Source organism: Drosophila elegans, unplaced genomic scaffold, assembly GCF_018152505.1.
Source record: "Drosophila elegans isolate 14027-0461.03 unplaced genomic scaffold, ASM1815250v1 contig_208, whole genome shotgun sequence".
Taxonomy (NCBI): Eukaryota; Metazoa; Arthropoda; class Insecta; order Diptera; family Drosophilidae; genus Drosophila; species Drosophila elegans.
Genome location: NW_024545578.1, coordinates 24,966,662 through 24,982,918, shown reverse-complemented (window position 1 = coordinate 24,982,918; position 16,257 = coordinate 24,966,662). Strand labels below are relative to the sequence as shown.

The 16,257-nt window shown below is 41.2% G+C and overlaps 4 protein-coding genes across 4 annotated transcripts; 3 read left to right on the top strand and 1 right to left on the bottom strand.

Annotated features, from left to right (window-relative positions):
* The first annotated feature begins 417 nt into the window (after window positions 1-417).
* LOC108143143 lies at window positions 418-867 on the top strand. Its single transcript, XM_017267390.1, has 2 exons — window positions 418-705; window positions 777-867. The coding sequence occupies exons 1-2, from the start codon at window positions 523-525 to the stop codon at window positions 831-833; spliced, it is 240 nt and encodes a 79-aa protein (XP_017122879.1). The 5' UTR covers window positions 418-522; the 3' UTR covers window positions 834-867.
* Window positions 868-1,098: 231 nt separating this feature from the next.
* On the top strand, window positions 1,099-1,752 carry LOC108143142. The gene has a single exon (XM_017267389.2). It carries the CDS (start codon window positions 1,120-1,122, stop codon window positions 1,645-1,647), a length of 528 nt encoding a protein of 175 aa, XP_017122878.1. The 5' UTR covers window positions 1,099-1,119; the 3' UTR covers window positions 1,648-1,752.
* LOC108143141 lies at window positions 1,682-2,504 on the top strand. The gene has a single exon (XM_017267388.2). It carries the CDS (start codon window positions 1,769-1,771, stop codon window positions 2,480-2,482), a length of 714 nt encoding a protein of 237 aa, XP_017122877.1. The 5' UTR covers window positions 1,682-1,768; the 3' UTR covers window positions 2,483-2,504.
* A 567-nt stretch (window positions 2,505-3,071) lies between these two features.
* LOC108143126 lies at window positions 3,072-3,807 on the bottom strand. The gene is made up of 2 exons (XM_041707882.1): window positions 3,716-3,807; window positions 3,072-3,684 (listed from the first exon to the last, which is right to left on the bottom strand). The coding sequence occupies exons 1-2, from the start codon at window positions 3,805-3,807 to the stop codon at window positions 3,354-3,356; spliced, it is 423 nt and encodes a 140-aa protein (XP_041563816.1). The 3' UTR covers window positions 3,072-3,353.
* Window positions 3,808-16,257: the final 12,450 nt, after the last annotated feature.

Here is a 16,257-nt window from a genome sequence, read left to right as displayed (position 1 = left end):
TATATTGCAAACCCTGCGATAATGTTTAATTACTTTGATTGAGTTGAAGCAAGTTTACCATCATTGGCTAGTAAAAGTTGTTTTGAAACTAAACTTTTTGTCAAAGTTGTTCGTACTCTAGAATCCTAGAACATGACAGTTACTTTAAAACGAAAAAAAAGTAAGTAAAACGGAAAACTTGTTCTCTTTTTCTCTTTTCTCAATTTGTTGAATATTGATTTGCCCAGTTGTATGAATTTTAATTAGAATGAAATGTTTGACCAATATAAATGTTGTCGTCGATTGGTAACAACTTCAACAATCAAATACCTGCTTTGTATTATCCTATAGCCTTGTTGATCACGTCAGCTGAGTTTGGATTTGAAATTGTTATCGATTAATATGCACTTACATTTGACTTTTGTTGGATTAATCCTAGTGTGGCCCTTAGTCCAAACTCTTGCTCTTCACAGCTCGGGAAATTGCACCTTCGCCAAAAATGAACTTCTGAAGTTCGTCTGCAAGGGTACTGTCACACAGGACATGTACTCCCTGTTTCACGACAACCGGGCTCCCCCCGACACGACCTTCAGTGTGTGGGAGGGCGAGGAGAAGGAGGGCGGCGACGCGATTCTCCTGATCTCGTTCTACACCATACAGTTGGCGAACTACGAGTCCATCTCGCTGCAAGGATCAGTGGGAGACTGGAATAAGCACTTCTTCCTGGTGAACTATGGGAACCTAACCAACATCCCTCTGTTCGTCATTCCGTCTACCATTCATTGCTTTTCCTTCAGTATGCGCTATCCGAAAGAGCTGAAACGGCACTGCCTTGGCTACGGCATCGCCACTGATGGAGGTGATGTGTCCAATAAGCCGATCCTCCACTATGGCTCCCTCTCGTTCAAAAAACCCGTGGTGACGTCTGGTGTCTCAACTGAATCAAGTCCGGTTGGAGTCCTGCTGCTTGTCGTGTTCGCGGTGATCATTCATTGATTTTGTAACAGCCAATGTGTTCTTCTTTTCGGATTGATTAAACAACCAAATTATAAGTTTAAATGATCTGTCCTTTAATTCATTAGCCTTTTAGCTGTAATAGTAGCCATGTCTTACCAGTCAGTTCCATTCCCTGTTTATACCATGACCTGGAGTATGTGGCTTTTGCCACTCGCGTACTTCTTCGCCGCCTCCGAGGGCTCATTCGACACCTGCGACTTCATGCTGGAAGACGATCACCCCTTCACGCTGGCCTGTGAGTCCCACTACAGCTCCGATCTGAAGCTGAACTACCGAGACATTTGGGTCAAGGCCGACGCGCCCTACTGGCTTTGGTGGCGGCGCCAGCCGAGCCTCCAGCTGCTCGCCTCCTTCTACGAGTCACCCATCTCGGCCTGCACCAACGTTACCCTGAGCCTCAACTGCCTGCACTGCTCGAACTCCGAGGAGCACGGCATCCACATCCGACCCGAGGCCATCCACTGTTTCGACTTCTCGTTCTCCTACGTACGGGCACTGATGAAGCACTGTGGTCTGTCGACCAAGCCGGAGCCCAGTCACGTGGCCATCCACTATGCGAGGCTGGTTCCGGACCGTCAAATCCCATCCCGGGCAGCCCGAACTCAGCCAGGGATCGCGGAGCTCCTGGGTTTGTGGAGCAACCGGTGGTAAGCTATGAAACGCAAGAAACGAGAGAAACTCCTGTCAGGCCGGACTATTTGGCGTTTTAATTCTCCTGGAAATTCCCATCAAATTTTTTGAAAATGATCAAAGAGTCGTTTGTCTATAAGCAATGCCAGTGCGCCTCTCAAGCGCACGAAGTCTGATCAATCCTCGACATCCTCCTCGGCATGCCCTGCGGCAGCCGAGTACGTCAACGCCAAACACCAAGCTCCAGGTCCAGGTCCAGACCCACTGCCCGCACCCACTGCTCCGGCGAGTGCTCCTCCTACTGCTCCTACTGCTCCTCGGACCCGCTCCAACTCTATGCGAAACCGACCCGAACTGCACCTTCATCGAGGGCTACATCCTGCAGTACGTCTGCCACGGCAGCTACGTTGAAGACATGCGGCTGCAGCACAAGGACCGCCTCCTGGCTTTGGGCACGCCGTACGCGATCTGGAGGCGGTCCGACACCATGGACCCGGCCTACCTGCTCATCTCCTTCTACGACTCGCCGCTCTTCAGCTGCTACACAGTGGTCATGAGCGAGGGCCAGTTCTACTGCGACGGCCGCAACTTCGTCGAGCCGAACACAGACCCCGCCCAGTTGCAGTGCATCAACTTCCCGTTCCACTACACCACGGACCTGTACGACGCGTGTGCCGCGATCCCCTGTCCGGACGACTCGCCGCCCATCTCGGTGGCCATTGCCTACATGAAGAAGAACATCAAGGAGACCAGTGAGGCGGGCCCAACCGTAAAACGCTCGCCTTACTTCCACTTTCTTGTGCCCACAATCCACTTTCTGCTAACGCGATATTTTGCTATTTTACTATGTCAATAAAATGGTTCTGGATAGTTAGTGGTCTATTATCATGACGGGTCAGTCACCTCTGGGTTGTCACCTAATCCACCGCCACCGCTCCCCCCTCTCTTAACCCCTCTCTTAACCCACTCTCATCTGCGGGCCCGTTTGCCCTGTGATTGCATGCATTATCTCGAAGCTGCTTACTTTACTCGGATAAACAAAATGGGCGGCCAACTCCAACTAGCAGTTCAGCAGAGACCATTGTAGTTGGCCAGCTGGCTGTTGCTGTTGCTGTCGCTGCCGCTGTTGTGGCATGAAATTTTAGACATCCCAACAATGGCAGCCAAATGCAGGCATGGACAGCCGCACACACACACACACAGGCCAGCTAACTGCCACTGCCACACACACAACGCACACAAACGGCGGGAATCGAGAAGGTAGCGGGAATGGGGGCATCACATTTCATTGTCGTCATTGTCATTGGCGTTGGCGTAATTTATGTGCTTATATGGACTGCCGCCATATTGGCCTGTGGTGGTCCCACCACCACTCAAAGCTTGTGGCCAAGACTTTAAGCTAAGTCATTAACTACACAGTGTTAAAGAGGTCTGGGGCTGCGAAATTCTTATACTTTATTGACAAACAGAGGAACCTAGCAAAATCACTTGAGAAAAATTTTGAGCAGCGTGCGTAAAAGCCCTATATTCTGGCGTCCCTGCGCCAAAGTGGTCTGTGGCACTCGAGTTGAGGATCCGTCCACCGCCATCCTTCCTTCGAGCTGGCATCCTCCCTTGGCTTTTTCCAGCTTGCGTACTATGTAGAGCAGCACGAACATGGAGCAGAAACGCATTTTGCACAGACTTAGAGTCGACTTAAATTTCGAATTTATCAGGTGACAGCAGTATTACTTTTGAAGCAAGACCCACACCAGGCCGAAAACCAAAGCACCAGAAGATGGCAGTCCCGCAGAAGAGTCCAGTTCCAGTCCAAACTCAAACTGCCCGTCAGTCGTCCGTTTCTGCTTAACTTTGGAAGCATAATGGATCGCAGATTCTCCCTGACACTCGAAAATGAAGAAATTCGGATTTCGCGGCTTCGTGCACTCATGTAGCAAGTCATTTCGTTCCGACAGAGTGTCTGAGATGTTAAATTCAGCGTTCAGCAGGATCGTATTATTGCTTTTTTGTACTGGAGAGTCGTTGACACCACCACACACCATCAGAAAATAAAACCCGCTTTGCATTGACCAAGGTCAGCCATCCTTTGTATTTCAATAACAGATCGGTACTATAGGCACCCTCGTAGAGAAGCTCTAAGAGACAATACTGGATAAATGGGCAGTACTTATCAGAAACCATGAGAAAATCAAATTGAAATTACTTTGAAAGTCAGCTATGTGTTCACCGCCGAGTGTCTGTTTTATATCCTTTCAGGCAAAATCGGATAACACATTCAAAATGCTTATCCAAACATTCACAGTCAAATGCCGCTGCACACTGAATGTCAGCCCTGGAACACCCCGGTGATGAATATCACATTAAAAATAAGGGAAAGCTTTTCCGTGCCGAGTCTGTATTATCATCATTAGTATCTAATGTCGCCCGAACAAAGCCTTTCCTCCCACGCGCATGTCCTGATTTTCACACATGGCTGATAATGCACACACCCGACGAAGCACACCCAAACTGGATATAGAAAGGGGAAGGGCGTGCAAAGTGCGCATTTGCGTACGACTTTTTGTGAATTTCTTTTTATTTCTTTTGGAGCAGCCTTTCACTTTCACCTGTATACAAATACTTGGTGCTTAAAAAAAATATGATATGCAAATGTGTGCACGTAGGGTCACGCCGAAAACAAGATGATGGAATGAACGAGGAGAGTGATAGCAAAATCATTATGCTGAAAGTGTTTGTGCACAAAAGGCTCTATTTTCAAACAATTTGTGTATGACAAGTATATGTTAGATTTCAATCTAACTAACTTTGCGACCCAAACCTAAATCTGTGTGACCAAACAGCATAGAAAAAATTATAATTGATGTTTTCCCTTTGTAATTCCATTTAACTTTGATTGAATTAAAAGTCATAAAAAGGAACGTCCCTCATAACGGACCCAAATTTAGTTTGGCGGACCCCGCTTTCCACCAGCTCATATGTGCATATGTATTTTGCCCTGTCCCCTGACGACGCTTTTTGAGCAATTAAAATTTCTCTGTGCTCTGTGTGCCATTTTTGTTATTGCCGCGGCTCTGAATGCATTTTTCAGCGCTGAATGTTTTCTGTTTTCTGTTTTCCTTTTTTCGTTTTTGTTTGCTTGTAAAATAAAAATTACGTATACGCCAACAACTTCAAATGGCGCAACATGGCGTATGCGTGATGTTGTTGCTCTTGCTGCCATATTTCGCTGCACACCGGCTGCCATTTCCGCACCAAACAAAAGCGAACAGAGCGAATGGCAGATACAACCACTACCAACCGCCCACTCCTTTCCTCCCCGCGAAAGGATTGCGCATATCTATAAAATACGCAATTACAACATGTTGCCGCAGTCGCCGTCCTCGACGCCCGTTGCCGGGTCCCTCTTTATGAATTTATACACAACCCGCCGCAGCTGCACCTACTCTTTGCCCCACTGCACGCCCCGCAGAGTGCACTCGCTTTGTTGCATCCACTCAGCAGTTGCCATTAGCGGAGTGCGATGCGAGTGGGGATTTAAAAATACACATCTTTGATATGGTAATGCTTGGTGCCTCTAAGCTGTGTCCACGCCGACGCTGGCGGAGATCAAATCCGAGTTGGATCTCGGTTAGAGCGAAATTATTCAATCTTCATTCGGGCTAAAGATCCTTCTTCAAGCCCTGCCCCGAGGTGACCCCAACGAGAAGCCAATGCTCTGCTCTGCTGGTGGCAACCCCACCATTTCACTGCAATCTCTGGCAAAACAGCTCCAGCGAAGCTCGTTAGGAATTGGTTGTGCGCTCTTTTATTGTCACTAGTTTTGTTTTTGTGCAGCCAGTTACAAATGGCAAGTGGCACACGCGGAGTGCCGGTGGTGGGGCCACAAGGTGGGTAGCCGGGTGCCCATGAGTTATGCCCTGCGATATGCGCGAACTAAGTTAGTTTTGTATATTTTATGTGCAGTTAAGCGTTTTGCATACTGCATCTCGACGGGCGGAGCCAAAAAAGGAACAGGTGTCGAGCGGGTCGCGAAAAACCCAGCACAAAATAGCTTTGCGACGAGGGCTGCTTTACGACGAGGGCGAGGAGAAGTGGTGGAATGGAGAGCTCCAACCTTTCAGCATATGATTGTGAGTGCTTAATTGGTATCAAGTTGTTGCTGGCTGGTTGGATAGTTGGATGGTTGGATGGTTGGATGGTGACATGAATGCAAGGGGTAAAAAATGCCAACTCTTAAATGGACTTAACCCTGTTTTTAAGTCCTCCAAAAGGTGATGCCATATATCCGCCGCACTGATGTTGCTGAATGAAGAGCTTGAAAACTTCCTATTGCACTCTGTACCCCAGCAGAAATCTTCTCATGGTCTGAAAGTACGATAAATTAAAACAGTAAAAAGAAAGCAGAGGAAAAAGTATTAAACCTTCTCTAGAGCCACCCATTGATACATAGTCAAGAGAGAGGGGGAGGGCGGAAGAACGAGTAGTACATGAAGTAATTGGAGCAATAAAACCAGAAACCGTGTGAATAAAAATAAAGGAGAGCTTCGACGACGACCGTGCTCTGGATACAATGATGTGGCTGCGAGGAGGCGTCCTGCCAGTTCCCGGCTGCATCCTGGCAGGTAGTAAAGTAACGGGAATCAAAATAATAAATCAAAATTGTGTGAGCTTGTGCAGCAGCACCAGCCAACAGTTGGCAGCCAACTCCTGCAGTCCCCTCCCACTCTGAAGCCAATAGCTGCCAGCTGTACTGCACTGGCATGCCAAGAAGGACTCTCTGTCCCCGTTGTTCAACAGTCAGTGATGTGGGCGTGACACGCTCTAGAGAAATGCAGCACACATTGTCCTTAAAATCGAGAATGATTTAATTCAAATAATGATTATTTATTAAAGTTCAAATTCTTAGTGTTACAATTTGTTGTTCGTTGCTAGGAAAGAGTTAAATTTAAGTTAGAGTCATGCTAGAATGAATGTACTGTGATTTCACAAACAATATTTAAGAAGGCCCATTCATTTTGGTATTCTGAATATCGAATTCTAAATGTTAACCTTTACCCTATTTAAAATCGTTCACATCAAGATTGATGTACTTTAAAAAATTATTAGTTGATATGATATGATATGTAAATTTATAGCATTACAAATAGTTTTTAATTGCTGGAAAAGAGTTTAGGATTTAGGATTGAGCCATGCTAGACATTCCTTTCACTGTGATTCCACAAACAACATTTAAGAAAATCGAATTTCAAATGTTAATGTTTTGCTAGCCTATACCCTATTTAATATTGCCCTTTATCTGTCAGAAAATCAAATTGATGAGGAAAGGATATACGGTTTTTTTAATGTCATGTAAATTTGTTCGGTGTAGAATGTTTGGGCGACTTGGTTTAATTAATCAATCGATAGCACTTTTGATACTATGATGATCGAAGAATTTAGAAAATATCGATGGTTTGAGTTAACCATCGATTCTATCGCTCTAAAAAAAAAACTTTGTATTTCTGTAAGTTTGAAGAATATTTGGAGTACATTTTTAATATGTATTCGTTAATTTGCTTCGTAATAAACGTCGAATAGAATAAATGAGGAATTCGGATTTGATTTTATTGACAATTCGTTCTTCTTGACTGAGATTGAACAATTTTCGATACTATCAATAGTATCGATAGTAAACACCATCGATAGCACACTATCGATGTTATACCAACCCTATGGGCGTCCCGTACATATTTCAAGTTGTTTAAAATTACAAATACGATAGCATTGGAAGGAGTGGAGCAGAAGTGGAGAAGCAGCCGCGAGGCTGCCAGTGCAAAATGTGGCATTTGATTTACGTTTGCTGTTGCTCGAAGCTGTTAAATAGTGCAGGTCCCGAGTCGAGCATCCTTGCTCTCCGCCCACCGCGGTTCACTGTTAATGATCAAGTGGCATCCCGACTCCGAAAAGCGGGAAAAGCGGTGGCTGCGGTTGCTGGCAGCTTAAAGTTGTCGGTTAGTTGCCCGAGACCGCTTTGAGGTGCGCTGCGAAACAGCTCGAAATAGCACGAGCAGCTAATGGCGTGTGGAAATCAATGGAAGTCAACCGGCTTTTTATAATTTATGGTCGACCACACTCCATAGAGTGAGGTAGAATCTGGCAGGGAAGTCAAGTGACTGCGGAACGCTGAAATTTCAGAGGGAACTCTAAATAGCCGTCACTTTCGCTCTCTGGCCACTCGACATATTTTTAATAATTTCCACTTCGATTGACCATCCGCACAAGGGGTTCGGTTTCAATGGCACTCCTTGAAATTCCGACCAGCACTCCCTGGTGAAAATTAGCGTGTTTCGCTGCTCGGCTTACCGCTCAGCCGGTGCAAAAGAATGCCTCTCATATTCGCAATGATCGCCCTGTGGCCCGATGTCGACCGCTTGTTTAATTACGCGCTCGCTTTCTGCCGGGCCAAATTGGGTCAGGGGCAGACAGCAGGGCGAGCAGGGCGGAGTGCTGCATAATTTCATTTAGCAGGGCGCATTACGGATGCCTGACAGGCAACAAGCGACAGGCGGTGGCACAACTACACATTCTGCAGCATTTGCGAAATTGTCGCAGCACTTAAAACGCCATAAAGTATGCAACAGAATGCAGACAAAGAGCGAACATCGCAACTGTCGAGCGGTTTTTTCCGCCACAATAATTCAAATGAGATTTAAAGTTTTACTCTGTAACCACTCCACTCCACTCCGCTCCACTTCGCTCCATTCCCCTCCACTCCACGCCCATCTCCCACATAGGGCATGCCACAAAGTATGCAACGATTTATTTAAATAACAGAGCCAACGTCTTCCTCAGCTCCCAGTGTTTGTCCTTGTTTGCTTGTGTTTGTTGTGCTGCATTTGCGCAAATGTAAGCACTTTTCCGCGGTGCGTTCCTTGCTTTCTACGCTTTCTCCGTTTTCCTCGCTTACTCCGCTCTCCTCGCTTTCTCCGTCAGATAAGCAACACAATGCGCCATTTGCAGGATTTGCGCCTGCGATGGGCGGGATAAATAGGCAAACAAAACACGGCGGGCCATGGAAACGAGCTGAGGTAAACACACACGGCAAGTGCTCAAAGCGCGAACTTCGGGCGGGGAAGTCCCTAATGGTGTTGCCAAAACCAACACGGAGATCTTCTTTGCGGCTCAAGGAGGGGCTCTATGCGGTTAACTTTCGTCCGCATTTAGTCGACCGAAAGGCGATCGACAAATAACCCAATTTCGATTGGCAACGCATAGTGGCAGGGGTGCTAAAAGCAAATCCGACCGAGAATTAAATTAAACCGCACACCCGTTTCATTGCCTTCGCTACCGAACAGGCCACACCCATAAAAAGGGGGCGCAACAGAGCCGTAAAACAACATTTCAAACTTAACTTAATTAACAATTTTTATAACCAGAACGGGCCAAATTTTTACAGCCGACGAAATCCAAAACTCGGCACAAAAACGAAAACGAGGCAAAAACAGAAACAGAAACAGAAAAACTGGGCCAGAAAAAGGCCAACCAATTTAAGCGGCTTATGGCCCAGACCCTTGGCCCAAAAATAATTCACCATCAGCGAACAGGCAAGTCTGCCGCGATTTCGGGCAGCAAGAAATGCGCGCAGAAAAAGTCTGCCGGCGAATGCCGCAATAAATACCGCACAATAAAAGCAAATCTATAAAACACAAGTGAGCAGGACTCGCCCGGGGGAATGGACGAGCAGATACTGTACAGTGTGTACACAATATATGCGAGTATTCGCACCAGATGTGATTGCAGGCCCATGCAGTTGGTCCCCAGTCCACGGCGTTCTAGGAGCCAGGAGCCACACGCAAAGCAATTCTGATTCTGGCAAACATTTTTTCTTCAATCGATTTTCGCTAGCTCGTTTTTGGCTTTGGCTTTGGCTTTGGCTTCCTTTTTTGCATATTTCGCACCATTGACGGGCCTGCGGGCGGAACGCCGCCCTTTTCGGGCAGGGAACTGGATACCTGTCTCCTCCTGCAATCAGGGAATCCAAGCGGAAACCGAAAATCCCAACACTTTATTTTATTACATTTAAGTGGTGCGACGCAGCGAACAAAAGGCAAGTCCAAATGCCACGACACGACCATAAAAGAGGCTCAAAGCATGCTGAGATCCTGAAATTGGTTATTCGTCAGTGCTCTGCCAAGTTTTGATTCATTCATCCTATGTACATTTGAATTTGTGTTTAAATTATGCGGTTGTCACATGTATGCCTTGTAATCAAATCATTTTAGAGACGATTGGTTAATAAAACGTCGGAAAGCCAAATATTTTGTACTGATCTTAAATAATTTCCTTTAATTTTTAGTTATTATACCCTTGCAGAGGGTATTATAATTTCAGTCAGAAGTTTGCAACGCAGTGAAGGAGACGTTTCCGACCCTATAAAGTATATATATTCTTGATCAGCATCACTAGTAGAGTCGATCTAGCCATGTCCGTCTGTCCGTCCGTCTGTCCGTCTGTCCGTCTGTCCGTCCGTTTATATGCAAACTAGTCTCTCAGTTTTAAAGCTATCTGCATGAAACTTTCCCAAAAGTTGTCTTTCTATTGCAGGTAGTATATAAGTCGGAACGAGCCGGATCGGACGACTATAGCATATAGCTCCCATAGGAACAATCGGAATAATAATTAAAAAAAAAATTATAACTTTGCTGTTTTTTAATTTTTTGTTTTGTTCTTCGACATAAAGCAATGGTTAAATATTTCTGAATCATGGTTAAAATTTCATCAAAATCGGACGACTATAGCATATAGCTCCCATAGGAACAATCGGAAAAATAATTGAAAAAAATTATAACTTTGCTGTTTTTTAATTTTTTGTTTAGTTCTTCGACATATAGCAATGGTTAAATATTTCAGAATTATGGTTAAAATTTCATCAAAATCGGAAGACTATAGCATATAGCTCTCATAGGAACAATCGGAAAAATAATTGAAAAAAATTATAACTTTGCTGTTTTTTAGTTTTTTTTTTAGTTCTTCGACATATAGCAATGGTTAAATATTTCAGAATTATGGTTTAAATTTCATCAAAATCGGACGACTATATCATATAGCTCCCATACAAATAATAAAAATATATTAAAGAACAATCAAATAATTAAGCTGCAAATCGTCATAGCTTCAATGTTTTTAAACATATACGCAAGTAAATCATAATTTTAATGTTTTCAAAAATATTTAATTCTTGCGATAGCTGCAAGGGTATATGAACTTCGGCTTACCGAAGTTTGCTTTCTTTCTTGTTTTTACTATGAAATATTACAATTTTTAAAATGTTTCATTTGACTAAATTTGGAAGCATATTTAAATTAAATAAAATGCATTTAAATCAAATAGGAACTATTTAAAATTTAATATTTCACATTAATTGAAATATTTTAATACTAAATTATTTATTTATTTTTACTTTTATATTTTCTTATCAGCGTAAGGTTTAAAAAAAATTAACTTTCTTTTATTAAGCTTGTTCTTGTGTTAATATCGCCTAACAAAGCATAAGTTTGAAATAGAAGTTACATTAAATAAAATCTTAGCTTGCAAGGCCACTTAAATGTCACTGCTGGTTCTGTTTATTCTAAATATTTGAATTAAGCAAAATGCATTTAAATCAAATAGGTTCTCTTTTCAATCTAGTATTTCCACATTAAGTGAAATTTTAATATTTAAGATTTAATTTAAATATCATATATAAAATATTGAATTTAATATTCAGATATTAATTATTACGATTTAAATTTTTTAAACAGTGAACTGCACATATTAAAATTGCTATTTTCGCTACTAAAGATGAAAACAAAAAATTTTTTTTTCTATATATGAAATATTTTTTTTTATACCCTTGCAGAGGGTATTATAATTTCAGTCAGAAGTTTGCAACGCAGTGAAGGAGACATCTCCGACCCTATAAAGTATATATATTCTTGATCAGCATCACTAGGCGAGTCGATCTAGCCATGTCCGTCTGCCCGTCTGTCCGTCCGTCTGTCCGTCCGTCTGTCCGTCTGTCCGTCTGTCCGTCCGTTTATATGCAAACTAGTCTCTCAGTTTTAAAGCTATCTGCATAAAACTTTCCCAAAAGTTGTCTTTCTATTGCAGGTAGTATATAAGTCGGAACGAGCCGGATCGGACGACTATAGCATATAGCTCCCATAGGAACAATCGGAATAATAATTAAAAAAAAAATTATAACTTTGCTGTTTTTTAATTTTTTGTTTTGTTCTTCGACATAAAGCAATGGTTAAATATTTCTGAATCATGGTTAAAATTTCATCAAAATCGGACGACTATAGCATATAGCTCCCATAGGAACAATCGGAAAAATAATTGAAAAAAATTATAACTTTGCTGTTTTTTAATTTTTTGTTTAGTTCTTCGACATATAGCAATGGTTAAATATTTCAGAATTATGGTTAAAATTTCATCAAAATCGGACGACTATAGCATATAGCTCTCATAGGAACAATCGGAAAAATAATTGAAAAAAATTATAACTTTGCTGTTTTTTAGTTTTTTTTTTAGTTCTTCGACATATAGCAATGGTTAAATATTTCCAATTTACGGTTTAAATTTCATCAAAATCGGACGACTATATCATATAGCTCCCATACAAATAATAAAAATATATAAAAGAACAATCAAATAATTAAGCTGCAAATCGTCATAGCTTCAATGTTTTTAAACATATACGCAAGTAAATCATAATTTTAATGTTTTCAAAAATATTTAATTCTTGCGATAGCTGCAAGGGTATATGAACTTCGGCTTGCCGAAGTTTGCTTTCTTTCTTGTTTTTACTATGAAATATTACAATTTTTAAAATGTTTCATTTGACTAAATTTGGAAGCATATTTAAATTAAATAAAATGCATTTAAATCAAATAGGAACTATTTAAAATTTAATATTTCACATTAATTGAAATATTTTAATACTAAATTATTTATTTATTTTTACTTTTATATTTTCTTATCAGCGTAAGGTTTAAAAAAAATTAACTTTCTTTTATTAAGCTTGTTCTTGTGTTAATATCGCCTAACAAAGCATAAGTTTGAAATAGAAGTTACATTAAATAAAATCTTAGCTTGCAAGGCCACTTAAATGTCACTGCTGGTTCTGTTTATTCTAAATATTTGAATTAAGCAAAATGCATTTAAATCAAATAGGTTCTCTTTTCAATCTAGTATTTCCACATTAAGTGAAATTTTAATATTTAAGATTTAATTTAAATATCATATATAAAATATTGAATTTAATATTCAGATATTAATTATTACGATTTAAATTTTTTAAACAGTGAACTGCACATATTAAAATTGCTATTTTCGCTACTAAAGATGAAAACAAAAAATTTTTTTTTCTATATATGAAATATTTTTTTTTATACCCTTGCAGAGGGTATTATAATTTCAGTCAGAAGTTTGCAACGCAGTGAAGGAGACATCTCCGACCCTATAAAGTATATATATTCTTGATCAGCATCACTAGGCGAGTCGATCTAGCCATGTCCGTCTGTCCGTCTGTCCGTCCGTCTGTCCGTCCGTCTGTCCGTCTGTCCGTCCGTTTATATGCAAACTAGTCTCTCAGTTTTAAAGCTATCTGCATAAAACTTTCCCAAAAGTTGTCTTTCTATTGCAGGTAGTATATAAGTCGGAACGAGCCGGATCGGACGACTATAGCATATAGCTCCCATAGGAACAATCGGAAAAATAAATGAAAAAAAATTATAACTTTGCTGTTTTTTAATTTTTTGTTTAGTTCTTCGACATATAGCAATAGTTATATATTTCAGAATTATGGTTTAAATTTCATCAAAATCGGACGACTATAGCATATAGCCCCCATAGGAACAATCGGAAAAATAATTGAAAAAAAAGTATAACTTTGCTGTTTTTTAATTTTTTGTTTTGTTCTTCGACATAAAGCAATGGTTAAATATTTCAGAATTATGGTAAAAATTTCATCAAAATCGGACGACTATAGCATATAGCTCCCATAGGAACAATCGGAAAAATAAATGAAAAAAAATTATAACTTTTCTGTTTTTTAATTTTTTGTTTAATTCTTCGACATTTAGTAATGGTTAAATATTTTCGATTTACGGTTTAAATTTCATCAAAGTCGGACGACTATATCATATAGCTCATATAGGAACAATCGGAGAAATAAATGAAAAAAAACAAGAAAGAAAGCAAACTTCGGCAAGCCGAAGTTCATATACCCTTGCAGCTATTGCAAGAATTAAACATTTTTGAAAACATTAAAATTATGATTTACTTTCGTATATGTTTAAAAACATTGAAGCTATGATGATTTGCAGCTCAATTATTTGATAGCTATTTTATATATTTTTATTATTTCTAGGGGAGCTATATGATATAGACGTCCGATTTTGATAAAATTTAAACCATAATTCTGAAATATTTAACCATCACTAAATGTCGAAGAACTAAACAAAAAATTAAAAAACAGAAAAGTTATAATTTTTTTTCATTTATTTTTCCGATTGTTCCTATGGGAGCTATATGCTATAGTCGTCCGATCCGGCTCGTTCCGACTTATATACTACCTGCAATAGAAAGACAACTTTTGGGAAAGTTTCATGCAGATAGCTTTAAAACTGAGAGACTAGTTTGCATATAAACGGACGGACAGACGGACAGACGGACAGACGGACGGACAGACGGACGGACAGACGGACGGACAGACGGACAGACGGACAGACGGACAGACGGACATGGCTAGATCGACTCGCCTAGTGATGCTGATCAAGAATATATATACTTTATAGGGTCGGAGATGTCTCCTTCACTGCGTTGCAAACTTCTGACTGAAATTATAATACCCTCTGCAAGGGTATAATTATAACTTTTCTGTTTTTTAATTTTTTGTTTAGTTCTTCGACATTTAGTAATGGTTAAATATTTCCAATTTACGGTTTAAGTTTCATCAAAGTCGGACGACTATATCATATAGCTCCCATAGGAACAATAAAAATATATAAAATAACTATCAAATAATTGAGCTGCAAATCATCATAGCTTCAATGTTTTTGAACTTATACGCAAGTAAATTATAATTTTAATGTTTTCAAAAATGTTTATTTCTTGCAATAGCTGCAAGGGTATATGAACTTCGGCTTGCCGAAGTTTGCTTTCTTTCTTGTTTTTTTTAAATTTTATAATTTGACTAGTTTTGGAATTGATTTTAATATCTGAAAAGGTCATTTAAATTTAAACCATATTTATATTAAATAAAATACACTTAAGTCTCAAGTAAAATATTTTAAAATTAAATCATATTATTTAACATTTAATTTAAATATTATATATTCAAATCTGAATTCAATTTTCAGAAATCAATAATTACTATTCAATATTTTTTGCCGGTGCGCTGCTCATATAGCAATTATCTTTTTCGGTACTAACGTTTAAGAGAAAATGATTTTTATACTTTTAATGTTACCATTGCAGACCCTGAAATAGTTTTTATCAATGTCTAGAGGCTTTTCGGTTATCGTTACAGACTGGAATCGGGGAAACCCCCTAGACTTCTCATTCCCAGTCCGGTTTTGGGGGGATTTTACTTTTCGCCCTTGGTCACGAACGTGGCTCTTCAAATTCCGCACGTCGCTGGTCATCGATCTAAAACTAATTAGCAGTAAGTTGCGTTCTTATGGCCGAGGCACAGTGGATAGAGTCGTGCTCTCGGGCAGACAGACACTCAGCAACGGAGATTCCAGGGCGAATGGTCCCACTGTGGCACTCAACTAGTTTCCGTAATAATTGCAGCAGACACATAAATAGCAAACTGCAATAAAATGCGAAAGGGGGCGCGGGGCGGGAAGGACCATAAAAGAACCAGGGGGGCTATCAAAAACTTGCTAGCAGCGCTTTTGGCATAAAATAAAAGCAAAATGTTGTAAAACGATTGCAAAGTGAGATTGGAAATTACCGACACATAGACACACTCTCCCCTCGGACACAGTGGCTGCCAGCAAGTGTGCGCACATCCAGCAAACACAACACACTGGCGCAGATGAACGTGCAAAAATTACAACAGCCCGACATGCAAACACTGCTGGGCAGTGCAGGGGTGGCGGAGGAAAGGGGGCGGCTGCTGGGTGGCAGACACTTTCCACATTACAATGCAATTATTTCGGGCTGCTTGAACTGGAAGCAACCACCAGTCCATGACGTGCACTGATTGCCACAGTTGTGAAGTAGCAGGCACACCCCGTCCCCTGCCCCTGCCAACCCCAGGCGCACACGATGGGGTTAACGATCGACGGGAAATTAAGGCGAAGCGAGCGACCTGAGCGTTGGCAAACTAGCAGCAGGCACTGTGCGCCGGCACTGCACTTTGAACTTGACTGACGTCCTGAAGAGCGGCCCGACTTGACTTCCCCCCGAACGGAGCTGGATGAGCTGGAATGGAAGGCGGCCGTATCGCGTGCCCGAAATAATTTTCGGAAAATGCCTCGTTAATGTTTCTATTAACGGATTAGAGAGCGCAGCGAGCGGTGGTCACGTCAATCAGGACGAGCTGAAGGCGGGCCAAGGACCCACTGCCATGTCGCTTCGTTCCTTGTTGACTTGCCACGA